The sequence below is a fragment of the Capricornis sumatraensis genome, chromosome 10 (genome assembly GCF_032405125.1).
Source record: "Capricornis sumatraensis isolate serow.1 chromosome 10, serow.2, whole genome shotgun sequence".
NCBI lineage: Eukaryota > Metazoa > Chordata > Mammalia > Artiodactyla > Bovidae > Capricornis > Capricornis sumatraensis.
Genome location: NC_091078.1, coordinates 4513186 through 4540779, shown reverse-complemented (window position 1 = coordinate 4540779; position 27594 = coordinate 4513186). Strand labels below are relative to the sequence as shown.

The window sequence follows — 27594 nt, the reverse complement described above, 5'->3', positions numbered from 1 at the left end:
ATACAAATGATATTTTAAAATCTTTCTTAGAATTAAAATATTATTTAAAATATGTATCATATTTAACTTAAAATATATTAACATACATACTAATTCTTTTACTGCAACAACCTTGGGTAGGTAGATACAATTATTACCCCCCTTCTGTAAGAACCTGTAAGTTCAGAGCTATTATAGGGCTGATGTTCTGAAGTTAAGATCCAAACTCCAGTCATTCTGGCTTCAGAATCTGTACTCCTAACTTTTGTACCTTACTGCACTGCTTCTTGTTCACAAAACTGGACAGACCAAAGTACTTTATGGAGAAAGGAGACAATGGCACTTCCATTAGAGTCAATCCAAATGCTTTAAATAAACAGCATGGCATTTCAGGAAAACTTACTTAGCTGATGAAACAATGAGTTGTGAATCTTTATAGGCAATCAAGTAGCTTTGATTCTCTGGATTATGCACTGTTACCTAAAAGGGAAAATTTTGAAATTTTGTGGCAATACATAACATTCATTCATTCACACACAACACAAAGCGCTCTAAAAGACATAAAGATGAGGAAAAATTAGCCCTTGTTGTCTAAAGGGAGAAACAACCCACATGTTCTAAATTTAAAATAACAGAGCTACTGCTTTATTACAAAATCAAAACACCACTGTTATAACTGCTCGCTCACCATTAATATATTCTGTACTACACATTCATTGTAATGAACTACCAAGCACTTTAAATGTCAGAAAAGTGCTATCACTAACTTAATAAACTAATATTTTAAAGATCTTAAGTAGATTCATTTAGACTTTAAAAAAAATTAGATGTTTATTTAACGTACTTGACCCTCCAGAAGAAAAAGGGAACAATGTGAATTTCATCTGCGCCAAGAACTTTTCATTCACACTAGATTATTTTCCCACAGGTGTTTCTACACTGAACTAAGTCATTCATAAAAGTCAAAAAACAAACTGACTGCATAACAATCTCAATTTAGATGAACAAAAGTGAAACTCTATAGAGATATATAAATTATGACAGTCTCACACAGAGAGCACATTTAAGATTAGATCATTTTCTTTAAATAGCTGTCCATACTTACACTTTCTAAAACTCGTAAACATCTCTCTGCTCCCCATAATGAGGCTACTAGTTTCTCTTCATCCTCATCTCTACTTAAATGATCCACACATTCTTTCACTAGGAGAGAGGAAATGGACATAGATTAACATGTCTCATCACTTCAATGCTTACCCCCTTTACTAACACTAAAAGTCATCTGTATACATGCTATTAATGTGTTGGAACCTCTCTGAACACTTATTCTAAGTTTTATACAGTGAGATGCTGAAATGTATGAGACTCTAATTTATAATGATTAACTTTCCAATATCAAACTGTTAATGGCCCTTTCTTTAAAAGTTAAAAGATTTTGAAGATGCTACTAGAAGGAAGAGATCTTTTCAAACTGATGCAATTATTCTTTGAAATATATGAACAGAGTATTCAGGTTTTAAATAAAAAAAATGTTGTATGTGTAATATATCATACCTTTATCTACAATGTGATCCAGACCACCCAAAAGCCGCAGTTCTTCTTTAAACCAGTCCCCTGCTCGTTTAGAAGTAAGGGACAGCAAAGTCTCCATAGCTAAATGCCCAGTCTGAAAATCAGAAGCATCATTAATGAATTTTGACTCTGAGTAGTGATTCTGAGGCAACAATTCTAGAGATTGCTTTTTTAAAAAAGGAAATTGCATGCTACCAGCCCACAGTATTTTTTTTAATACAGTAAATGCTTTTTAAAAGTAAAACTAGTTTAAAACTGGTATCAGAATAGTCTTAAGCTAAAGAAATGTTTTTATCCATTGGCTTGTTTTCAGAGAAAATCCCATTATTTAAAGTAGTCTATATCACTTGCCAGTTCGATAAAATATATACTGGTACCATCATATAGGCTCAAGGGCGAATCAAAAGGTATATATAACTGCAGATCGATACACTAGATTAATTTACCACAAATGTTGTAACAAGAAATACTCCAGAAACAAAGTGTGGGTGTGTCAAAATTTCTGTCTGTTGGTAAAAACTGGTATCTTATTGCTTTGCTTTATGTTTTCTAACTATAGCAAATGAGCTTATTTTCACATATTTATCAGTTACCTGTAATTCTTTTACTCTAAGTCCCCTGTCAAATATTCTTCTCTTTATATTCATGTAAAGTAGCTTGTCTTTTTCTTACTGTTCTATATATTTTCTTATCTATTCTGAACAAAATTACTTTTTTTTTTTTTTAGGGTTTCATATTCACCAATTTCAAACTTTATACTACAGGGTTAGCAGCTAGGATACTTTGGCCTCTATGACAAAATTATATATAAACAATGATTTAGGACTACTACTGGAGGAAGCAAAGAACACTCAGAGCCATATTTATAAACCAGGTTAGGTTTTTTTCCATCCCTTCATTTGCCTTCAATTATTAATTTTACTTTTTAATTCAATTTCTTTTAAAAGGGCAACTTGGTTCCTGTAACAATAAAGGAACTTTAATAAAAAAAAGAAATGCTTTAATGTAACAAAGGGGAAAAGACCTGGTTATCTTCCCAAAGCTCACTGCTTTGAAAGATGCAATTTTACAGTATGTCTTGCTGGCCCATTTTGAACTGAATATAAATTAAATATTTAGAAATGCAAAACACAGATCTCATCAGCAAAAATCTTAATATTACTGATTTAGAAGAGATTTTATTTTATACCTTACAGATTTTATTCTGTACTTTAAAAAGAACAAGGTTGATGTCCAAGGTGACAAATATAGATCTAGAATTCAACACCATGAAAACAGATATAATTTTGCTCAATTCTCATCCTAAGTCCTTCAAAGAGTAATGTAATAAGATCAGTTCGGGCAGGGTTAGCTCATGAGTCACAGCAGTGAAAATGAAGACTAATGAGGCTTTCTTTGCTTAGGAAGAAAAGGACATAGTAATTTGATGTTAATACAACAAACATTTGTAAGATCTGATGCAAAAAAAAAGCAACTTTATGGTTTGTTTCTATAGGCATAAAAAGGACTGTTTCATATTTTAGGCTATATTCAGTATATAATATGCTAGTATTTTAAAACAGCCTACAATTCAAACATTTTATTTAAAACTGGAATAGTTCTCAAAGAGTTAAAACACAACCAAATCACTAATCAGAGTACTATTCAGCAATTGTGAGCTCTGTTATTTGAATTATATTTTAATATTATAATATTAATATTTTAAAATATCTTTCCATGGTACATCAGGAATAGCAACATATTTCAAGGGAACAGGTTGAGTAATGAATAAAACAATGTGTAGGAGACAGTCACTATACAAAGCAATGTCTACTGTTACAATTTAAGATGAACACAACACCCAAGAGTAGCTGAAGCTGGGGGGGCACGCCACATCCTAATAGCAGCAACTGTGTGTTCTCGTTTTAATCACGTGAGTTAACTACTTTAATACAGCACAGTTATTATACTGTTATTTACCATCCTAGTAAATTCAATAAATGATGGGAGAAAATTCAACAAGCAAGTTTATCATCTTTATTTAAGAGCAAATGCCTGGAAAGAACCTAAATGTTGGGAGAGAAAATTATGATGATGATAGTAACAATAATTTTTAAAAGCTGTATTTATTCAATTATGCAGCAAATAAAAATTATAGGCTCAAACTTATTCCTTTATAGCATTAAAAAACAGTATATGTTCTAAAAATGTTAAAAGTATGAATGTATTTTAAAATTAGGATACAAATAGTTTGGTGAGGTAGAAGGATTGTTTATCCACACTTTGAGCATAATAGCTATTTTCTAATCTTAATAAGAGAAAGTACTAAATACATGTCAATTTTGTATCCTATCTTTTAATGTTAACTTGCTTTCCCCCTCAACTCCCACTCTACCCGAATGTATTCCCTACTCTACCTTAACTAAGAAGAGCAATAATCCTAAGTCATTATATGGCTAGCACAAAGCATTCTGTAGTTTCTGAAAGCAAACATTGCAGTCTTCGGTTTAGTGGACAGTAGAAAAACCAATAATTATATAATGTTGGAATTGTCTTAAAGTCAAGTATATATAAATAAATAATCTTATTTTTTCAAAATGACAAGGCCAGTTATCTTCCACTGGCCTACTAATCTTTGGGGATATTCTTGATTCTACAAGTTTTTAAAAAAGCCAGAGGAAAGTAAAACTAAAATCAACCAAAAGCAACATAATCATCGTCAACTTGGGGAGTTGTACTGAGCACAAGCATAGCCATGGCCATGAGTGTGAGGGACACTGCTCTATGGAGGGGTTCACGCCTGGGAATCCTCCTTTTGAGTCTTGGTCCCTTGCAGCAGTTAATCAGACATCCTGAGATACTCTGAAATAAATGAATGCTCATTGAATATGGCTCTTTCTGAAGATCCTTTAAATCTTTATTCCTAAAACCCATATAGTATTAAGAATTCAAGTTTCTAATAGCCTAAATGTAGTTCCTACATTTAAAAATAACTGACATTTTCATTTTACAACCAAAGGAAGGAACTCACCGTTATATTTTCTAGATCAAGGTGCTTATTGTGTACAGTTTCACAGAGCCTTCGAATTTTTTCTTTGATTTTGTTCATGTCTTTCTCATTCAGCAGCTTAGCTGAAGAAGCATCTTGTTCCAGTTCTAGAAGTCGAATCATCAGATCTAGGCTCGCTCTATCAAGATCCATATTTAAACGATCTCTACTCAGTATGTACATGAGGGCAGCTGTACAAAGGGACAGATTCTTCAACAGACCCAAAAAGGGGAAGAAAAGTTAATGTAAGCGATTAGTGACAATTTCGGGCAACAAAAGACTATTTTGACATTTGTTTACATTTAGAAACCCTGAAAATGTTTTATTCAGTGAAAATCTCCCTCTTAAAATATTCTAGGGAAATGAATACATACAATAAATACATAAAGCACCACAGCTTAAAATTTTCCTTTCTACAGACATTCCCTATAGGAATGTCTCAGAAGTGTTTAAGTGGAATTATATTTTTTCTGGCCTTTCTGTGCTAAATGAAGAGTTTACAAGACATTTTTTTCAGCTATATAATCCTACTTTATAATATACTTCACTCTTTGTTCTTTATCACATAGTGAAGTCAAATTTCCATTTAAAATCAATAATGTAAATACGTTTTAAACAATAAACACAGCTGGGTTTGTGTTAATACATAAACTCAGGATGCTCGAAGAAACATATTAGACTCATATGTTTAAAATAAACCTATCAGGTCTGGTTGAACCAAGTAGTTTTTTTAAAAAATCATTAATATAATGTGCTCTCAAAATCATTCAGATCAGGTGGTTAGCACATTCAGCGTACAAAATCTACATGTACTGAAGGTGATATAGATAAGCATTAACAGAACAAAGAGGTCTATGTTAGAATATTCCCAACATTTGGGATATTCTGTACTTAAACATTTTTTCTATGTATCTATTCTAATTGAAGTGTACTTGATCTTACACGAATTTCAATGCACAGAAACACAATTAACTATCTAATATTTAAACTTTAAATCTCCAAAATTCAAACTGGGTTTCTAGCTAACTGCTTACAGAGCAAAATATGTTTGGAAATAAGGCTTTGGAGATCCACTGCCGCTAAGAATATATATTAATGCTTTGGTCCTCTCATAACTTCGTAAGAAAGCACATTAATTCTTATTTCTCTTCTCCCTCATTGTTTTGAACCTGCTAAAACTTGGTAACTGACTTATCTTCATTTGGGCTTAAGTGTATTGCTTTCAGTTTCAGAAGACTGAGTATTAGATTCTGTCACCTAATCTATACTTCGAATATAATTTTCCTGAACAAAAATATAATAAAGCCATTTCAAATTACCACCACTGATGATTAGTAATGATTTTTTTTCTAACTTTGAAAATGTTAAACCTAACTTTTATATGTAAATATGCTCTATTTTTTTTTGAGAAAGTGTCAAGTCATAATGAAAATGAGGATGTGATTCCTTTTCACAATGGGATTCAACATCCAAGCAAAATACTTAAAATTTTAATATCCAAAGTTTTTATTCATGTTATTAATATCACAGAGGTAAAAGTTGTCCCCCCCTCGCCCCAGTACTTTCTTTTTTTTTTAAATATAAATTTATTTATTTTAATTGGAGGTTAATTATAATATTGTATTAAAAATATGGGACGCTTCACGAATTTGCGTGTCATCCTTGCACAGGGGCCATGCTAATCTTCTCTGTATTGTTCCAATTTTAGTATATGTGCTGCCGAAGCCAGCACCCCAGTACTTTCTGATTCAAGGTAATCAATGCTTACAGAACTAAGTATTCAGTATGGTACGTATGTCATGTCAGACAGTGGTTAACAGTACAAACTGACAAAGAGGAAAAAATGTTGAGCAAATAGTCTGAAATGATTTATTAAGCAAAAAATCCTGGCATTAAGTTTTTCTAAATATTTAGCAAATATGGGGCTTCACTGATGGAGGTGAAGAATCTGCCTGCCAATGCAAGAGATACAGGTTCAATCCCCGAGTGGGGAAGATCGCCTGGAGAAGGAAATGGCAATCCAGTTATTTTTGCCTGGAAATCCTATGGACAGAAGGCTGGCAAGCTACAGTCCTTGGGGTTGCAAAAAGAATTGGGACACAACTTAGCTACTAAACAACAAAAACAAATTTAGTAAATATAAACTAGAATTCTAAAATAATGCTTCTCAACCCCAGAAACTTAAAATACCTGATGATGCTGGGAATCATCCAAGGTTTTAAAGACCATTGCTACCATTCCATGTGCTCGCAGGTGCATTCGAAAACTGGGCATGGCACATTTAGTAGCCAAGCTAATAACACTAGAAGAAAACAGACTAGGTCAAGGGGACTGAAAATAGCCAGTGCGTTTTCTTTTTTTAATTTGCTAATACCTAAATAAACAACAGAGTGCTCGGGGGTTGGGGGTTTATGTGTGTCAAAGCATTGCCCATGCAGATCACAATATAAAAAGACATGGGCAAACCAAATTCATTAAATACTTACTGATGCACAGTATGTGATTAGGTACGCTATATTAAAAAACACAAATAATACATGATTGTCTTCAGTGTATCCTTTATATTACTGCTACCATTAAAAGCAAAAACATCTCAGGTATCTTCCATGTTTCTGATCCATAAAAAGTATAAATATATAACTGGACATATTCCAAATGACTGGATAATTCAATCAAACCAAGATATTCAAACCATTATAGTATGCCAAAGATGATCCAAATCAAAACATGCTTAAATCATTTATCTTGCTTGTATAAAATCTGGTGCTAAAAAAGAAAAGATTCTTTGGCATAACACTGTTAAACATCTGGAAACTGAAGCCCCCCTATGCTATGCTAAAATGCTATACCATCCAACTTTCTTTAGTCCACGTAGGATCAAGTCCCTTAGAAGAAATCAATCACATTTTAACATCACTGGCTATAACCTACACCTATGATAACAAAAATTGCAAATGTTTGGCTCCACTGAGCTAAAAAATTTTAATGAGAAGGAGCGTGCATACAATTTTCAAATATAAAAATAAGATCTTACCTAAGGCAACGTGTGTTTAGAGGCTGTGTGCTCTTTAAGCCACTTAACAAGTACTCAATGTCATCAGTGAACTCTTGGTTTTCACCAAATTCCACCACGTCATTGAAGTGCTTCACGTGCTGAACAACAGTATACAACTGCCGAGAAAAAAATAAGGCCACCTCTTTTGTAACTATGACGTAGCATATTTAAATCTATGAACTTGCTCTGCTTTATTTAAAAGTGTATAAAGTAAGTTTATTAGGTGGCAACCAACAAGTGTTTTAAAAACATTGGTAGTAGTAGGACGAGGTAAGTTCGTGGTTCAAAACTCAGTATCAGTTTACTGATAAGTGCTCAAGACATTAAAAGGCTAAATTACATAGAAAATTCTATCCACATGCAGTAAAACTGTATATGGATGCTTACTTCTTTGTCTTCTTTTCTGCATTTCAGTGCAGTAACTATATCTTGGTAGGGCTGAGTAGGTATTGTCACAGTTTTTATCACTTTGGGTGGTGGTGCAGGAGCCTTAAAAACTCCATCATCTTTTTGATTTTGCTCCTTTGAAGACAGCCTCACCTATTAATAAAGGTATTAAATTAGTTGTTCTAAATAAATATATAAAAATAGTAACATCTCATCTACTTGGTAAATTTAGCTTGAGAGTAATAAAACCCCAATTCTCCCCCTCAAAGGTAGGGGGAGGCCTCTGAGGTCATAAGGGATACTTCAAAAATTCCATGCACTATAAGGTAAGACTTATATGTGTTTTATTCACAAAAGAACCACTCAGGAACTTCTTCTTCTTTTCAACCTAACATTTCATACAATTAGTTATCCATCTCCAGAATCATTAGAAGGAATAAAGAACCAAAATGACATAGATAAATAGCACTGACAAAGAACGCAGGACAGACAGGAAGAGGAAAACGACGACAGACAGACAAAAGAACTTTTAAAGTACAGGAGTCCATAGTTCATGGTAGAAAAAAACCAGCCATAAGAGCATGCACAATAATACCTAATATGCACAATAATGGTTTAATACTAGTAAAAGGAGCTTAATTAATGTATCAAGAAGACAGAGAACTGTACGTTTTAGGATGATCTCTATTCCTATTTTTTACTGTCTATGAAGAATCTGTTCTTTGATAGCTCCATATGACTGAGGTGTCACTATTAATCTGTAAGTTATTAATGTATGATCCTACCAGTTATTCTGGAGCAAATAATTAGTTAAAAATCTTTTTCAAATGTGTTTTGAACTGAAAGGTATTACTATAATGCAAGATAAAAGTTCTGCTCTAAAAAACAAATTAATCACTCAAAGCCACTTTAAGATCAGTGTAAGATATACTGATATAGCTCTCAGTCATTTAAAAAAATCCATAAAATGTGGATCAAGAATTGTCCAGTATTTTTAAGGCTTTCATTCATAGCCTAGTAACACCAGAATTTCTGTTGTCCTGCCCACAATCATTACTTTTCCAGTGAATTAAACTAAAATCACTAAATTTTGGTGAAGAAGTTGAAAATAAACTATTAAACAGAAAAGCTAGAGACTTTCAAATTATGAATGAAGATAGAAACTACTTAATATTCTTCATACAAACATGAAATTAAAAAGTACAGTTCACTTACTGTGACACTCTGAGGTTTTGCTACTGGTGGCGCAGGTAGTTCTTCTGAGTCTGGATGATTCCAATGTCTAGCATTATACACGGCTTTTGTAGGAGACTAGAGGAAAGAGAAAAATATCAACCATTTCCATCTTACTCTGCATCCTTATAAGATCATCACATTTTAAAACTAAAAATCACAAAGAATAATTTATATAAATTGGATTCTTTATCATTAGCACCAAAAGGAAAGCCAAGATACACAATATCTGATTTATATTACCATTATGCTCCTACCATGCCAATGGCAGGTATGGAGCCACTGTCCTATTTTGACACGAAATCAACAATCAGTGTTCTGGGCACTGATTACCATCCAAGAAAAGAAATTTAAACCTCTTGTTTGGCTTATATTAACTTACTAATCAATACAGTTAATTCAACCTATTCTTTATTTCTCATACTACTGATTCATGCCCCACATTCTTCCAACAATGAAAATCAGGCAGCTTACAAGAAGGGATAAATGTCCTTATTCATTTAGGTAAACTGGTGAGTTTCCAGATGAGTGTCATTATTCAAGTTTTCAGGTTTTATATAAAGGTAAATATGGTATGTATACCAAATATTACATATCACAGTGGAATCTAATTCAGTACTACATACTAAAATACATGCAAAATGTATAAAAATGCATACTGGGTAGGATAAAGATGTAAATCACCCCACCCCACTACAAGTTAGTTTACTGCCAAATCAATATACTATAAACTTTATGAAAAACACCTTTCAGCTTTAATACTCTGAATTTAAAAACTGAGTATAAATAACTATGAGCCTGCATAATCAAATCCACAGAATTAAATCTGTATTAAAAGGAACAAATCTTCATTTTCAAAAGGAAACTGATTAAACAGACTGATAACATTTTCTCCATCATTTACAAAATGATGTTAAACTATGTCCTTTAAACTTCAAATAATCTCATTAGAGATTTTTTGTTTGTAAGAGTATAATTAGTGATCTTTGTATTTTCAGTATTACATATAAAAACCAAAGGAGTACAGAAAAGAAACATACTTCAAGGCTGGCCAAAAAATCTACATAAAAAATTAACCATCTTCCCTTACTAGCCTCAATGAAGTAACATTATTGGAATTGAGCATCATACAAAGTTATCATTTTATATAAATATTTCCCTCAAAATAACCATGCTATGACAAAAACAACTGTGTAAACCCCAGAACTGGTTTTTCAAAAGACAGAGTTTAAACTAATTCACATACTAATTTTGTTAAAAAACCTTAATGTGAAAAGGAATCTACTGTGAAACTTACATAAAGCAGAAAGTCTCACTTGTACTGTGTATACAAACACATCAGTATTCTTACATATTAGCATACAGTAATGCAGTATTAGTAAACTAAAGCAGTTTATGCAATGACTTGATCAGGCCTTGTGACGCACAACCACACAGAGCAGACTCAACATCAATTTTTTAAACCTCTATTCCTTACTGTTTTTCTCTCAATACTTATATAACTTACATGCCTGCTAGTTGTTAGATCCCTCATTTCAGCAACCTCAAATACCCAAAGTGCAGCCATAAGCCCGGGAAGATAACAGACTTTTTAAAATAATACATGCCTCAAACCTGAAGCACTTATTTTTAAAAAGCATTGATTTCAAGTAAGAATATTTTGGATAATATAAAGGTTATCTGGTTCCACCAGTAACAAAATAGCAGAAGTCAATGCTCTAAAGTAAACAGACCCTGGAGATTGGGACTACCACATATAAAACATACACACTGCTACACATAAAGCAAATAGCGGATAAGAGCCTACTGCGCAGCACCGGGAAGTCTACTCAACACTCTGTAATGGCCTACGTGGGAGAAGAATCTAAAAAAGAGTGGATATATGTATATGCATAACTGATTCACTTTGCTCTACACCTGAAACTCCCACAATGCTGTAAGTCAACTATACTCCAATAAAATCTTTTTGATTAATAGCAAAATATAGATATATATTAAACAGACCCCCTTCTAGTTAACTGCAAGTGGCAATACACCTAATAGTTACAAAGGAGAGATAGCAACCACATGGTATGGATTAAACTCCAGATAAATAGTAAGTTCTACTACTACTTGTTACTAAATATTTTCTCATCTATAAAATAGCATTCATAACAGTATCTAGTCAAGGCTGTGGTTTTTCCAGTGGTCACGTATGGATGTGAGAGTTGGACTGTGAAGAAGGCTGAGCGCCAAAGAATTGATGCTTTTGAAGTGTGGTGTTGGAGAAGACTCTTGAGAGTCCCTGGGACTGCAAGGAGATCCAACCAGTCCATCCTAAAGGAGATCAGTCCTGGGATTTCTTTGGAAGGAATGATGCTAAAGCTGAAACTCCAGTACTTTGGCCACCTCATGCGAAGAGTTGACTCATTGGAAAAGAGTCTGATGCTGGGAAAGATTAAAGGCAGGAGGAGAAGGGGACGACAGAAGATGAGATGGCTGGATGGCATCACTGACTCAATGTACGTGAATCTGGGTGAACTCCAGGAGTTGGTGATGGACAGGGATGCCTGGCGTGCTGCGATTCATGGGGTCGCAAAGAGTTGGACACGACTGAGCGACTGAACTGAACTGAACAGTATCTACTGCAAAAGGGTTGTTGTGAGGATTAAATGAATATATGTAAAACACATATTAGAGTGCCTGAAACAGTATGTACTATACAAGTATTATCACTGATAGTACTAATTATAATAACTATTATGTGATGATGTGCAAGTATGGGTTCAGCATCTATATAAGAAAATTGGAGTGTATATATACACACACACATCTACTCACATAACAGAGGACTGAAATAAAAGGGATAACTGACATAAACATACTCTAATAACAAATATTATAAAAAGCAGACTGGGATATACTGTTCTAATTCATCTCAAAATTCAATAATATCCCTGATAAATACAGAGGCAAAAATCATCAACAAAATACTAAAAAACTAAATTCAACAGCACATTAAAAGAATCATACATTCTAACTATATATAGGATTTATTCCTGGGATGCAAGGTTGGTTCAACACATGAAAACTAATCAATGTGATACACCACCTTTATGGTAAAGGACAAATATCACATAATCATCTCAACTGGTGCAGAAAAACCACTAAACAAAATCCAACTCTCTTTAATGAAAAATACTCAACAACAGAAACTGAAGGAAATTATCTCAACAGAGGTCATATTTTAAAAGGCCCACAGCTAACATCATACTCAACAGTGAAAAAAATGAAAGCTTTTCCTGTGAGATCAGCAACAAGGTAAGGATGTCCACTCTCACTGATTAAATACAATACTGAACATATAACAAAAGTAATTTGGCAAGAAAAAGAAATAAAAGGCATCCAAATAAAAAAACTTTTTCTCTGTTCACAAATGACATAATCTTGTATATAGAAAACCATAAAGATTTCACCAAAAAAAAAAAAAAACCCATTAGAACAAATAAAAATGTATTCAATAAAGTTGTATTTGAGCAAACTCTTGGAGGACAAAGAGAAGAGGCTGGCATGCTGCAGTCCATGGAGTCAGACACAACTGGTGACGGAACAGCAACATGATACAGGGCTCATATGCACTTACACACCCACAGAGGACATCTGAAGAGGAGATAGAAAGAAATTCCATTCACAACATCAAAAAGAATACAATGCTCAGGAATAAAGTTAACCAAAGAGGCAAAAGATCTGTGTGCACCGAGGACTACAAAACGCTGAAATTAAAAGACACGATCAAGTGTACAGAATATAACACTCAGGAATAAATCCACATATATATGGTCAAATTATCTTCACCACTGGGGACAGTCTCTCCAACAAATGGTGCTGGGAAAACTAGATATCCACATCCAAAAGAATGAAACTTGACCTTCATCTTACACCATACACAAAAATGTTTAAAACTTAAAAGTAAGACCTGAAGCTAAAACTCCCAGAAAACATGGGTGTGTGGGGGGATACGTAACGGTGGTTATAGCAATGACTTCTTGCCACGAAGCACAAGGAACAGAAGCAAGCATAGACAGCTAGGACTGCATCATGAGAAGCCGCCGCACAGCAAAGAGAACAATCAAGAGTGAAACATGCAACCTACAGAATAGAAGAAAAATCTTCAAGCCGTTTGTCTGATAAGAGATTACTATCCAAAATATATAGGGAACTCCTATAAGTCAATAGTGAAAAGAAAAAGAAAAACAGGCCACAGACTTGAACAGAAGAACTCTGAGCACCGAAGAATCGATCCTTTCTAACTGTGGTGTTAGAGAAGACTCTGGTGAGTCCCTTGGACAGCAAGGAGATCAACACAGTCAAGCCTAAAGGAACTCAACCGTGAATAGTCATTAAAAGGACTGATGCTAAGGCTGAAGCTCCAATACTTTGGCCACCTGATGCGCAGAGCTGACTCATTAGAAAGGACCCTTATTCTGGGAAAGACTGAGGGCAAGAGGAGAAGGGGACAGTGGATGAGATGGCTGGATGGCATCAACTGACTCAATGGACATGAATATGAGCCAACTCTGGGAGATGGTGGAAGACAGGGGAGGCCTGGCATGCTGCAGGCCATGGGGTCACAAAGAGCTGGACACAACCGAGCAACTGAACAACAAATAAGATCCCGCAATCCCACTTTGAAGTATTTATTCAAAAGAATTAAGAACAGGATCTCGAAGAAATATTTGTACTTCCATGTTCAATGCAGTATTTTTCAAAATGGCCAAAAGGTAGAAATAACCTAACTATCCATCAACAGAGAATAAAGAAAATGTTACATATCCATACAACAGAATATTATTCAGCCATTAAAAAAAAATCCTATCATATGCTATAATATGAACCTTCAGGATGTTACCCTAAATGAAATAAGCCAGTCACAGAATGACTTAATACTGCATGATTCCGCTTACAAGAATTCTAGTCAAACTCATAAAAATAGAAATGGTTGTTGCCAGGGGCTGGACAGAGGCCAAAATGGGGAGTTGCTATTCAATGGGTATAAAGTTTCAGTCAGGCAATTCTACTAGAAAACCATGGTACAATATTGTGCTTACAGTTAACAATACTATACACTTAACAATTTCCTATGAGGTAGGCCTCATGTTGTGGTTTTTATCACAATTAAAAAAAAGAACTTTGAAAAGCATTTGAAGCTTAATAGTATACAGAATAAATACACAAGTTATATTCAAAAGATACACTCATGAACATTTTGTTTACTCTGTTCAATAAGGTGGCTTAGTAAACACTATTATTTGAAAACTTTTGACAACGTTATGCCATTTTAATGCTAAAGACTAATCTAAAAATTTGAGTGAATCCAATGAGAACTGTTGTTCCCTACTGTTAATTATTTCAAAGTTTTACAAAGTTAATATAGGGTTTATTATAGGGAGCAGGAGGATTTAAGGATACACCCTACTATTTAAAAAATTTTTTAAAAATGCATGTGGTTAATACACACAGACCAACACTGACTCTGAGCTCTTCACATCACTCCAAATAGTCTAACAACTTCACATGCACCTCCGTGCGTGTCACACACTGTACCGCGCACAGTATCTACAGAAATACCAGACAGCAGTCGACTTTCCGCGGAAAACAAAAATCTCTCTTAGGATTTAGCAACCTAGCTGAATTGTAACTGAGTCCTTCGACTGCACTACCAGGCTTGCTTAAATCTTCTTTATTTTTTTTCTGGTTTGAAAACTAGATGTATCATATTAACTAGATTCCTTAACTTTTCAGTGTTAAAGTTATTTATGGATTCCATTTCTTCTGAAATCTACTCCAAAGAATACTTAAAAACCAAAAAAAAAGTAAAAAGCTCTTCAGACTATTCTAACATCCTAAAGACTGGGAATCATTTTAGCATATTTCAATCCTAGTAATCTCAAACATACTAACATACTATTCCTTTGTTTCAATTCTCCAGGGGCATGACAAATAAGAACCTCAAATGTAACACTGTGTTACAGCTAAGGAAAAAATATGCCAGTGACAGACACACGGCCCATTTATCTATGAGAGAGAATTCAATTTCTACAAAAACAATGGACAAAAATTAGTTTTTACAATTATAATGCAAGGCTATGGTTAACAGATTGGCTTATTGAATCACAATTAGAGGTAAGAAGAGTTCTTTCATGAAAAGCTAAGAAGAAATAACAATATCATGGTATTCTTTATTGAGCTGGCTCTCAAAGGGGGGAAAAACTGAAATAACTGCTTTTAAGCCATGTGAACTTTTTAGCAGTACCAAATTTATTTCTGAGTTTTAAAGAGTATTGTGTACTAAATGAGGACAAGTACAGTAAGCTGATTTGAATTCATCCAGCCTTACCCACACAAGGATATAACACAACTGCACTCTCACGAGTAATTCTATCAGCACGCGCTACGACTGAATGATTTCTGAAAAAGCAAAGTGCCGCAGATCACAACAGTGCGTGCGTCGCACTTTAGTGACAATCCAAAGGGAGAACGTGCATCTGGATTTGACTTTTTATTAATTCTTCAGGTTTTTGTTTAAGATGGGCAGTAGAGGCAGAGAGCATTTGAGGAAGAAAGTTTCACAAAGATTAAGGTACCTTTTGGCTCTTTAGAACTTTCTTTTAAGCATAATGATATAATCTCAGATTGTCTTAAACTATGATCAAAACAGCCTTAAAGTAAAATTTCCTAATTTGTTTAGATATTCCGGGCATAATTTGAGGAAAAACTGCACCCATCCCTAAACTAAAACCAAGAATGTCTCTGCTGCTAACAACTAGACATTCAGAAGTGTTAAGATAGTGCACTAAGCCAAGGTATATATAATCCACACATACATGGGATGAGTAGAGCTGAAAATTTTTCCTGATTCAATTAACCCTACAGATAAACCTTTCAAGAGACAGTTATTTTTATGAATAAATTGTCAACTCCTATCCACAAGAACAATTTATCTGCTACTCAGTTGTTTTAACTTCAAAAGTATCTGTAACAATTTTGTAAAATTTTGTAACAGATATTGCCACATCAAAATATCATCTTAAAATATCATAATTTGAGCATAAGCTCTAAAAATTTTAGTAAAACTTTATAAAAACAGGTACTTACACATCAGAATATCACCCTGAAACAGCATAACCTGAGCATAAGCTCTAAAAAGTCCAAATAACAAAGCATAAAATAAAATACTTGACACTCTGAAAACTACTACTATTAAGCCTACAGCTCAACAATTATTAAAATAAAAAGATACTAGGATGAGCCAGGATTTAAAAAAAAGAAAAATCAGCTGAAATAAGCATCAGCTTTACAAGTAAGACTATCACTAAATATAGAATGAACCAGTTGTATTAGGGAGACGACTTATCCAATTTAGAAACACAAAAAGAGAAGCTGAAAATATCTTGAAATACAGCTAGATAGAGAATATTCAATCTCCCCTTCATTTAGCTGGACACATGCTTGCCCTGATTTTCCAACATCCCTTGCTGCATGTGTGGCATTATGACCAGGTTCTGGTCAATGACACATGAACAGGAGTGCAGGACACCTTCTGGATCCTGGCCTTCTAGGGATGCTGACTGCCTCCCCTTCCCATCCTCACTATTCGTATTCTTCAGTACTCTCTAGAGATGGTAGAATACCACAACAGAGGAAGATGGGTCCCTGACAATATAGCAATTTGAAAACAGTCCAGAGATAAACAGCCAAGGACCGAGAAGCCGAAGAAAAATAAGCTAGCTACTGAAAACTAATTTGAGATTTCTTTTACATTAGCTGAGTCAAATGCTACTGAAATTAGTTAGGAATAAATAATGATAGGAATCTGATAAATACATAAAATTTTGCCAACACCAGACTTGTGTATATGTATCCTACACACATATAATCTTAAAAAGAAACAATCTGAAGGATATAAACATCTGCAAGAACAGAGCAAGGAAAAAACACAATCTAAAGTCGACTATTCTTTTAAAAAACCTGTTAATATATATACTCTGAGGATGAGCTCTATGAACTTACATGGTGCGATTTCTAAGAATTACTACTAAACAAAAATTTTAAAAGAAAGCTAAGTGCAAAAGTACACATATAGATGCTCCCTTTTACTATATAAGAAAGGGGAGAAATAAGACAATTTATGCTTGTTTTCATACAAAGAAATAGAGACAGGATAAAGCAGAGAACAATTAAAAGTTCCTGACCAGGGGTGGGTGATGGGATAGAACACTGCTCAACAAAGTGACCCTTCACTGAATTTACCTTTCTGTACAGTACTGACTTTTGGAGGCATGTTAATGTTGTGCATAGTCAGTCAAATAAATAAATACAAATAAAAGGGAGAAAAAAACCTCAAAGTGAAAGCAAACCAGAACAAACAAACCTACTCACCATTCAATGAACAGCAAATACAATGAAGGGAAGACAGAGAGCCCAAGAGACGGGCAGACAGAGCTAATCTCAGTAACTTATGAGCACAGTATTTATCTTTACACCTCAAGACAGGGAATGTAGGGTAGGACAAGTGCAGGATTACAAATAAATCCTAAACACATTAGTAGAGTTATTTATTGCAGTGGAATGGACAAAGCAACTCTGTAACTATTTTAGACCTATTACAGGTTTGAGTAAAAGTGTGGATACTGTTGGGAGTAAAGACAGAAGGCCAGAGAGAGAACCCTGTAGGGACGGGCTAATATTGAAGTCAGTGTGAACTCATGATTTCTAGAACAGATATGTGCAGGAAATCTGTATGCATGTGCATACTTATGCTGGAGTCTGTATGTGTTTAGCTGCATATTTCCTACCTCCATCTCCAAAAAGGGCCAAGAAGTGAAGACCATGTCTACTGTCCCAATCTTGGTCTCTGCTCCTCACTAAAGGGAACAGAACTCCTCAGAGAATGGGCCTGATTCCAGGGCTGGAGCAGAGCACATATGAGATGAATCTCGAACACTGTGTTACGCCAGAAAGTAAGAAAGAGCCCACAGAATGATGGGGTATGTCACAGTGACAGAAGAGCCACACTCGCCACATCAGCACAAATGTACTTATAAAACAAATAATGAATTATGAGCCATTTTTTTTAAAAAAGGTAGTGATTCATGAGTCCAAAATGACAGAAATAAAAGAACCAAATGAATAAGTAAATAAAACAAATGGGGAAAGGGGTGGTTGATGCTTACAGCAGTGCTGAGAACTGACTAAATGATTATTTTGCAAGCAGCACAGTTAAACACTGAATCAGAAAGTATCAGAAATATCAGCATGCATATTAAATCGAAGAGTATGAAGAACAAAGTAGTTGAACAGTCTCTTCAAAAACTGCATTTTAGTTACAAGAGGAAGAAAATAATTATACAGCAATTATATAAGGGCCTACCCCTTTAACTGGGTGATTATAATTAACATCCATCCAGAGATGGCACACTGAACAGAATACATCATCACTTACACAGTATTTCAGCCTAGAATGAATAACCTGAATCTAATCATGAGCAAACTTCAGATTAGACCAAAATGAGAAACTATTTTTTAAAGGGAGGATCGGGGGAATGTCAGTGTCGTAAAAAACAGACTATAGAAATGTTCCTAGTTAAAGAGACTAAAGACACAGCTAAACAAAATACTCACTGGCACAACTGGCGCAGCAGATCAGGCAAAAAGACTGGGACAATGTAAACTGACCAGAGATGATGTGGACATTAACTAGAAAATACACACTGCATTTAGGAGCAAAGGGCTAATGATACATATGCACATACACAAACTCACCCTTAAATATTCAGAACAAATGAAGAAGCAAATATTAAGACAATCAGGGTAAGGAATGTTCATTGTACTGTATTATTTTTGTGACTCTTCTGTAATTTTAAAATAATTTCCAAATATAAACTATTTTAAAAACTATTTCCAAATAAAAATAAAAAAATTTTTTTAAAATTCCCTCAGAAAACTTGTAAAATAGAAAAGAGATAAATCATCATTCTATCAGTTAATATTTTAATGTCCATGAAACAACTAAATCAAATTCAGATAAGAGTAAAAGAAAGAAATCAAAGAGTAATAAAAAGAATAATTCAACATTAATATAGACAACTGCTACAAAATGCAAAGGAATAAAGTTATCCTTTATTTATGTTCTTAAATAAAATGTTAAACAGTCCATCATAACAAATGAAAGTTCAACAGCAATACTTCTCAGTTGAAGCACAGAAAAAGATGAGAACATAACCTATACCTTGCCCAAAGTTAGTAAGTGTCTTCTATTTTTAATGATTTTTCCCTAAAAAGCCAATGGGCCACTGACAATCTTCTTTGCCCTGGCGTCTAAGAAGCTCACAGTGGTATTTGTGGTAGGTCCCCAGGAAATCCATAAAGTCCAAAGGGCTTGAATTCTGGCTTCAACTTATCTCATCTTAGGGCTTCCCTGGTGGCTCAGACAGTAAAGAATCTGCCTGCAATGCAGGAGACTTGGTTTGATCCCTGGGTTGGGAAGATCCCTGGAGAAGGGAATGGCTACCCACACTCCAGTATTCTTGCCTGGAACATCCCATGGACAGAGGAGCCTGGAGGGTGCAGTCCATGGGGTCACAAAGAGTCGGACACAACTGAGTGACTAACACATCTATACTTTTTCTTACCACAATTTCCTCCTGGTTATTTTTCAACCTGGTTCTACCAAATTCACCTCTGTACACTATAAAAACGGATCTAAAAACAATACAGATGACAGAATTAGGTGACAAAAGATATTGAAAATAACTGTAACCATATCCACATAGGTAAAAAGGTAAGGGAAACAATTATGTTAAGTAGAAAAGGAAGATATAAAATAGACCCAAACTAAACTTTCAGCAAAGAAAATTACTAATAATTGAGATTAATAGCTGACTAGGCAGCAGGTAGCTCAAACGGTAAAGAATCTGCCTGTAATGAGGGAGACCTGGGTTCAATCCCTGGGTTGGGAGCATCCCCTGGAGAAGGGCATGGCAACCCACTCCAGTATTCTTGCCTAGAGAATTCCATGGACAGAGGAGCCTGGTGGGCTACAGTCCACGGATTCACAAAGAGTCGGACACAACTTAGCGACTAACACACACAGACACTGTTGAAGAACCTGAAAATGGTCAACAGAAAACTAAACTATCTAACCAAATGAAACCAAGACTGAAAAATTTCAAAAAGATGGACAGAAGGCAGGACATGCTGGGAAAAGTTTCACCAAGCCCAACAAATAAATGAGAAGGGAAAATTTAACTCCCTTCACAGATAGCACCACTTTGCCCTGGACTGCTCAAATACTATTTCATTTAAATTTCACCTTAACTCCCCAGTTCCCCCAAAATCCTCTAAAAACTTTCTTTGGTAAGATCCCCCGTGAGTGTCTCCGCTGTGCAGTATCCTTTACCGTAATAAGTCAGTAAGCCTGATTCTGTTAGACTACAGGCTATCTCTGCTGATTTCAAAGTAAGACCAGTCCCCAGAGCAGGGAAAAGCATCAAAAACTATTAGAAGAATATTGGCTAAAATTTCCCCAAATCTGATGTTGAACAATTGTCAAATATAAAAAAGCAAATATTTAGTACTATACACATTCTTTGGCTTCCCCGATAGCTCAGTTGGAAAAGAATCCGTCTGCAATTCAGGAGACCCCAATTCAATTCCTGGGTCGGGAAGATCCCCTGGAGAAGGGATAGGCTACCCATTCCAGTATTCTTGGGCTTCCCTGGTGGCTCAGCTGGTAAAGAAACCACATGCAATGCAGGAGACCTGGGTTTGATCCCTGGGTTGGGAAGATCCCCTGAAGAAGGGATAGGCTACCCACTCCAGTGTTCCGGCCTGGAGAATTTGGACTGTATAGTACATGGGGTTACAAAGAGTCAGGCACGACTAAGCAACTTTCACTTCACTTCACTATACACATTCTTTGCAGAAAGATACTTCCAAAATCTTAGAAATAAACATATATGAACACTTCCTGTAGCTCAGACACTAAGAACTTAATGCTAGGGAAAAAAAAATATATGGTCACCATCCTCAAAACACTCCCAATATTATACATCTGATGTTAACTTATGGTCATCATTAGTATGAAGTCATAGGAATATCAGTAAGTTCAGCAAAGTCTTCTAGATGTCAGAAGCCCAATGAACTCTAAATAAAATGTATTACAAACTGGAAAACCAAATTCCAAACTATAAACACCCTAAAACACACATTCTCTCTCTGTGTATGTTTAAGTGTCAAATATATGTCAGAAATCCCATGCTTTTGATTAACTCATGGCTATATTTTCTCAATCTGAACTTCATTTTCTGGGAAATAAGCCATAGTGAAATATTTTGAATTTTCCAATTTTAAAGGAACTTGAACTAAAGAAAACAAAAAGATTAATGGTACTTTTATGCCTTATTAAAATCCTCCCAGAATAAAATATTAAAGGGAAAAAAAACACCAGAATTAGATCACATAGAGAAAATAACTTACATTTTCCTACATCTTTATAGAATGTAGATCAATGATTTAAGTACCTAGTTTAATGTTTAAGTTAAATACTACCTATATAAAAGGAAGAGAGATATGCTTGCTTTGGAATAAATATGAAATACTAGGACTACTCAAAAGTTTCCATGGGGAAAAACATTCTATTAATACCTCACTAAGACATTTACCTTTCTCCTTTCCATACCCCCAATACCTAGCACTGTGAAATGCATGTAGTTATGTGCTGAATTAAAACAATGACAAAGAAAAGCAAACTAAAGCTGACCCTCTTCCACACCCAGGTTCAACCAGAACACACTCAGCTTCAACAGCTCTTTGACTCACCGACCTGGGGCTTTTTTATTCTTATGCTCTGGCCAACAACCCTCTCATCAGCAGACCAACAGCTAGTGTCTCTTTTTCAGGTTTCACATTTGTCTATGTCTCAGGTTTCTAGTCCATCAAGTGAAGTCGCTCAGCCGTGTCCGATTCTTTGCGACCCCGTGGACTGTAGCCTACCAGGCTTCTCCGTCCATGGGATTCTCCAGGCAAGAGTACTGGAGTGGGCTACCATTTCCTTCTCCAGGGGATTTTCCTGACCCAGGGATCAAACCTCGGTCTCTCGCATTGGAGGCAGACGCTTTAACCTCTGAGCCACCAGGGAAGCCCAAATATAGTAAATCTCACAGTTTTGATAATTGAATCCTGGGATGGTCAATGAATCCCCAGACACAGAACAAAGGTAACCAACAATGTGAAGAAAAATAAGCTGCTTCATCAGAATTCTGTTAGAGAAGGATACTATAAATGAACATCTGTTCTTGAGTGAGAGGTGTCCTTTAAAAATCACTTCAACTTTAAGATTCTAATTTTAAACTGATTGACAACTCATTTTATAAAACAAAACAAAGAGTTTACAAAATTATAAAAACTATATTTTAAAACTGCAGCTTTACACAATTTTAACTTTCAAACACAGCTAAGTTTATTACCAAGCTGATAATCAAGTTTTAATTTACTTACCAAAAAACCTCCTATCCTATGTCATATTGAAAAACAGAAGGGAAGAAAAAAAAATAAAGTCCAAAATGTTCCTTTGAGAGTCAAACAAAAGACACTACCAGATGGGCCCAGCATAAAACCACAGGGAAATGATGAAAGTGACGGTATAAATATTTGAGAACTGAAACTAGACTGGCATTATGGTTAGTTTCATCAATGACCCAGCAATAATCTTAACTGGCAAAATAAGACAGCCAAAGCCCAAGGTAAAATAAAAGCACGGAAGGTTAGTTGGGATGATTATATGGATAATCCCTTAGGAAGAGAGCAAACTGGCAACAGCTGAATGGAAAGGTATCAAAATCCAACAAAGAGCAGATCAGGCAAAAGAAATGATCTAAGTTTCTCAGCACATATATAGCAATAACAAATAATGGAATTCAGGGGAACTGAATTCAGGGAAACTGGTTACAGCCAGTGATCAGAATAGGATAGCACTGGCAAACAAAAATTTAAATTACCAAATGATCAAATAAAACCATACACAGAAAGAACAGGTACTTAAAACCAGGTTTATTTCAACCTAATCCCTCAAACCATGTCTTTACTTTTTCTGCCTTCCAAGTGACAACTTTTTTGAATAATCATTTTAAATATGTTCTTACCAGAAATTTTCTTAACCTTTCTCATCTTTCTGACACATTTTTCCAGCCAGCCCTCAATTCTGTTATAAACAACCCTTCTTTACATTCCTGGTGAAGTTGGGGAAAATTCTCACTGCCAGCAAGCTTACAGAAAGTTAAAGTTTTCTAACATGGGAAGATAGGCAGAGGAAAGTGGGACCTCAGCTAGTGGCACTAAAGTTGAGGAGTTGGCCTGTGTGGTCAGGAAACTGGCTATATACAGAAGGACGTTATTAGGGATACTGGGAACCAGATTCCTCAATACTGGAAAAGAGGAGTAATATGTGGAAAGCGGGAAGGCTAGAATAAAACATGGTGTTGAATTAGAATTGGAGGATCTAGTGTGAACTGACGGAGAAGGCAACGGCACCCCACTCCAGTATTCTTGCCTGGAAAATCCCATGGACGGAGGAGCCTGGTAGGCTGCAGTCCATGGGGTCGCTAAGAGTTGGGCACAACTGAGCAACTTCACTTTCACGCGTTGGAGAAGGAAATGGCAACCCACTCCAGTGTTCTTGCGTGGAGAATCCCAGGGACGGGGGAGCCTGGTGGGCTGCCGTCTATGGGGTCACACAGAGTTGGACATGACTGAAGTGACTTAGCAGCAGCAGCAGCAGTGTGAACTGATGTTTCTAAAAATACACAGATAGGAAATTATGTGTCTGTGTGGTGGGTGCTAGGGGTGAGAGAGAGGAAGAAAATGCATATATTCACATGTTTCCTTGCTCTGCTGACTCAAAGTAGGCCTAGAAGCAAAGACACCCCAGAAGAAATGTCCATACCTTGGGACCAGATTTTATTTTTAAAGATCATTCTAAACTAAGAAAACAGGGGTCTCTGGAGAAATAGCTAATTCCAGGTCTGGGAATGTGTATCACAAGCCCTGAACATCTTAGTGTGTCATTAGTAAGGAAATGCAAAATGGTGGATCATGTTAAAAGCCAGTTTGAAAAAACACCCACAGGCCAAATCTAAGAAAACCTGAGTACTGAAATAATGATAGTACTACTATTTAAATAAATAGCAGTTAACAAATGACTGAATAAAACAGAAATCCACATTCATATTGACATAAAGAAATTAATATATAAATGAATATGTAATAATGAATACATAATATATATATAAGAATATATAAATACACATATTCTTTATTATACATGAGCGAGAGGGGGAAAAAAATCTACCTTACAGTAGAAGGCCAACTAATAACAACTATGGAAGGAACAACACAATTAAAACAAACAAAAAAAAAACACTCAACAACAATCAGAGTAAAGACTGATTCATGAAAAACTCAATGCCAAAGCTAGTAGGTAGGGTTTCTCTGGTGGCTCAGTGGTAAAGAATCCACCCACCAATTCAAGAGACACTTGTTTGATCCTTGACCCAGGAAGATACCACATGCTGCAGAGCAACTAAGCCCACGAGCCACAGCCACTGAGCCTGTGCTCTGAGCCCACATGCTGCCGCTTCTGAAGCCCAGGCGGCCTGGAGTCCACGCTCAGCATAAGAGCAACCACCGCACTGGGAAGCCTAGGCACTGCAATGACGAGCAGCCCTGTTCACCCCAACTCGAGAAGAGCTCACACAGGAACGACCCAGCACAATCAAAAATAAATTAAATTTAAAAAAAAACTAGTGGGTAAAAGCTTGATAAAGAGCCGAAGAACCGGACAGACTTCAGGGGATAGTTAGCATACATAGTTATGATACAGACTGACATTGTGTGCTACCTGGTATGATGCAGTAAAAACAGAGCATCTCTTCTGAGGTATTTCCACCAAACACACATAACCTAAGAAGACTCTTACGAGTCCCCTGGAGTGCCAGGAGATCCAACCAGTCCATTATAGAGGAGATCAGTCCTGGGTGTTCATTGGAAGAACTGATGCTGAGACTGAAACTCCAATATTTTGGCCACCTAATGTGAAGAGTTGACTGATTGGAAAGGACCCTGATACTGGGAGGGACTGGGGGCAGGAGTAGGGGGCAACAGAGGATGAGATGGCTGGATGGCATCACTGACTCGATGCACATGAGTCTGGGTGAACTCCAGGAGTTGGTGATGGACAGGGAGGCCTGGCGTGCTGTGATTCATGGGGTCACAGAGTCGGACACGGCTGAGAGACTGAAATGAACTGAACCACAAGAAAACATCAGATAAGCACAAATTGAGGGACATTCAACTGATCTTAACTCTTCAAAAATGTCAAAGCCATGGGAAGACTAGGAAAGACACAGATATTCCAGACTGAAAAAGGATGGAGATTTGTGACAACTAAATACAACATGTGATGCAGGATTGGATCACGGGAGATTGGGGAGGGGTGGGATTTGTTCTGCTATAAAGGCCATTATTCAGACAATTGAGAAAACTGAACAGGCTATGTGGATTATTACACTGAATTACTGTATCAGTGTTATTAACTACATGGTTTTGATGGGTATACTATGGCTATGGGGCTTCCCTGGTAGCTCAGATGGTAAAGCATCTGCCTACAATGTGGAGCAAAGTACTCTCATTTCTATAAACTAAGGTATTGTGCTGGCCAACTCAATACCTGATGCTGGTAAAAGATTGAAGGCAGGAGGAGAAGGGGACTACAGAGGATGAGATGGTTGGATGGCATCACCAACTCAATGGACATGAGTTTGAGCAAGCTCCGGGTGTTGGTGATTGACAGGGAAGCCTGGCATGCTGCAGTCCATGGGGTCCCAAAGAGTCAGACAAAACTGAGCAACTGAACTGAACTGAACCCAGTATTTGGGAGTAATCAGCATTAAGTCTGCAACTTATTCTCAAGCCATACATGACAGGGGGCCCATTTGAACCCCATAGGACATTTAGTAGTGTCCAAGACATTTTTGGTTGTAAACAGGGGCATGGGGGTAGGGGAGGAATGGGACCAGCCATGTGTTGGACAGAGGCCAGAAATGTTGCTAAATATTCCCCAATGTACAGGGCTACCCTCCATAACAAAGATTTACTCAATCCAAAACAGCCAAGAAAGCTTGATAGGTAAGAAGAAAAATTTGCCACTGCAAGACGTGGGCCACCTTTCCACCACTCAGAAAGGAGGTCATTAATGCCTTTAATCAGATTAGAGAAGACCCAGATACTCTCACTGACCTATCAGTCCTACCAGTGAATACCAGGGGGTATTCCTCTTATAATGGAGAAATGGAGCAACTGCTGAGAACACTTTCTACACCCACTACCTAGTGACCCCCTCCTTTCCTTTTTCTCTGGAGATCTGGGGGGTAACCTACATAAAAACTCCTTGAAGAACTGAGCTTGTCTTTTTTAACATCAAAAACATGAATCATAATTTCTTATATATGAAACAAATCTATTCTTCTCACTGAATTTATAAATGCTTTACACTTTGATCCCATTTATTTGCTCTATTCCTTTATACTCATTGAAACTCAATAGGTTAAATTTCAGTTTTTTCTGTTTCTCAATGGTTCTCTCCTAATTCAAGTAGTTCTTTAGCTGTCTTGAAGACAAATGGATGACCTATTTCTTATTAAGACCTAAGGATTTTATACTGCTTAGCTTCTTGTTGCTCTCTTGCTGACGTAGGCTTCTAAATTCTTTAGATATTTTCATAAGGATACATAATTTCCATGGGATCTAAAGCATTATTATTACTTTTCATTAAAGTACTATAACACTCAGGATCAAAGTCTCATTTTTGAAGCTTACCAACCCACCTAAACAGTAGTAATATCTAAGTGAAAAAATTCTGACACAATTCCACTTAAAAAGAGTTTGGGGCAAACTCTTTCAATAGGAGGTTAAAAATGAAATCAAAAGTTTACTGAAGCCTCTTTGGGGATTAAATCAGCACTACTGTTTTAAGGAAGGGCTTTACCTATATTACATCTTTCAAATGAGTTCAAACTCATAGCTCTTTTGGTTTCATAAACTAATAATGATTTTCTTAATTTTCTTCTGACATTATCCATCAACAGTAAATAGGTCTTCTGCCTACTTGGTTGCATGACCTGATTTACTTTAGGCCAGAGAGATTCCTTCATAATCGGGTCAAGTACATGTACACTGCTGCCTTCTAGCTCATGCTAGTAGCAAAGAAATGAATCCAATATAAAGTTTAAAACTAAGTTAAAGAAAT

General features: G+C 35.9%; 1 protein-coding gene and 1 non-coding gene across 3 annotated transcripts in view; both read right to left on the bottom strand.

The window, feature by feature from the left end:
• Window positions 1-27594, bottom strand: part of WAPL (WAPL cohesin release factor) — a 73457-nt gene that overhangs the window by 12940 nt on the left and 32923 nt on the right. For both annotated transcript variants that reach the window (XM_068981788.1, XM_068981789.1), the window contains exons 4-11: window positions 9237-9332; window positions 8022-8174; window positions 7614-7750; window positions 6770-6881; window positions 4562-4789; window positions 1534-1645; window positions 1085-1182; window positions 383-459 (exon numbers count right to left, since the gene is read on the bottom strand). In XM_068981788.1, the coding sequence (XP_068837889.1) occupies window positions 383-459; window positions 1085-1182; window positions 1534-1645; window positions 4562-4789; window positions 6770-6881; window positions 7614-7750; window positions 8022-8174; window positions 9237-9332 (1013 nt within the window). The remainder of the gene's footprint in view (window positions 1-382; window positions 460-1084; window positions 1183-1533; window positions 1646-4561; window positions 4790-6769; window positions 6882-7613; window positions 7751-8021; window positions 8175-9236; window positions 9333-27594) is intronic.
• Window positions 6205-6311, bottom strand: LOC138088033 (U6 spliceosomal RNA). Its single transcript, XR_011145627.1, has one exon. It is a non-coding gene; the product is annotated as a U6 spliceosomal RNA (small nuclear RNA).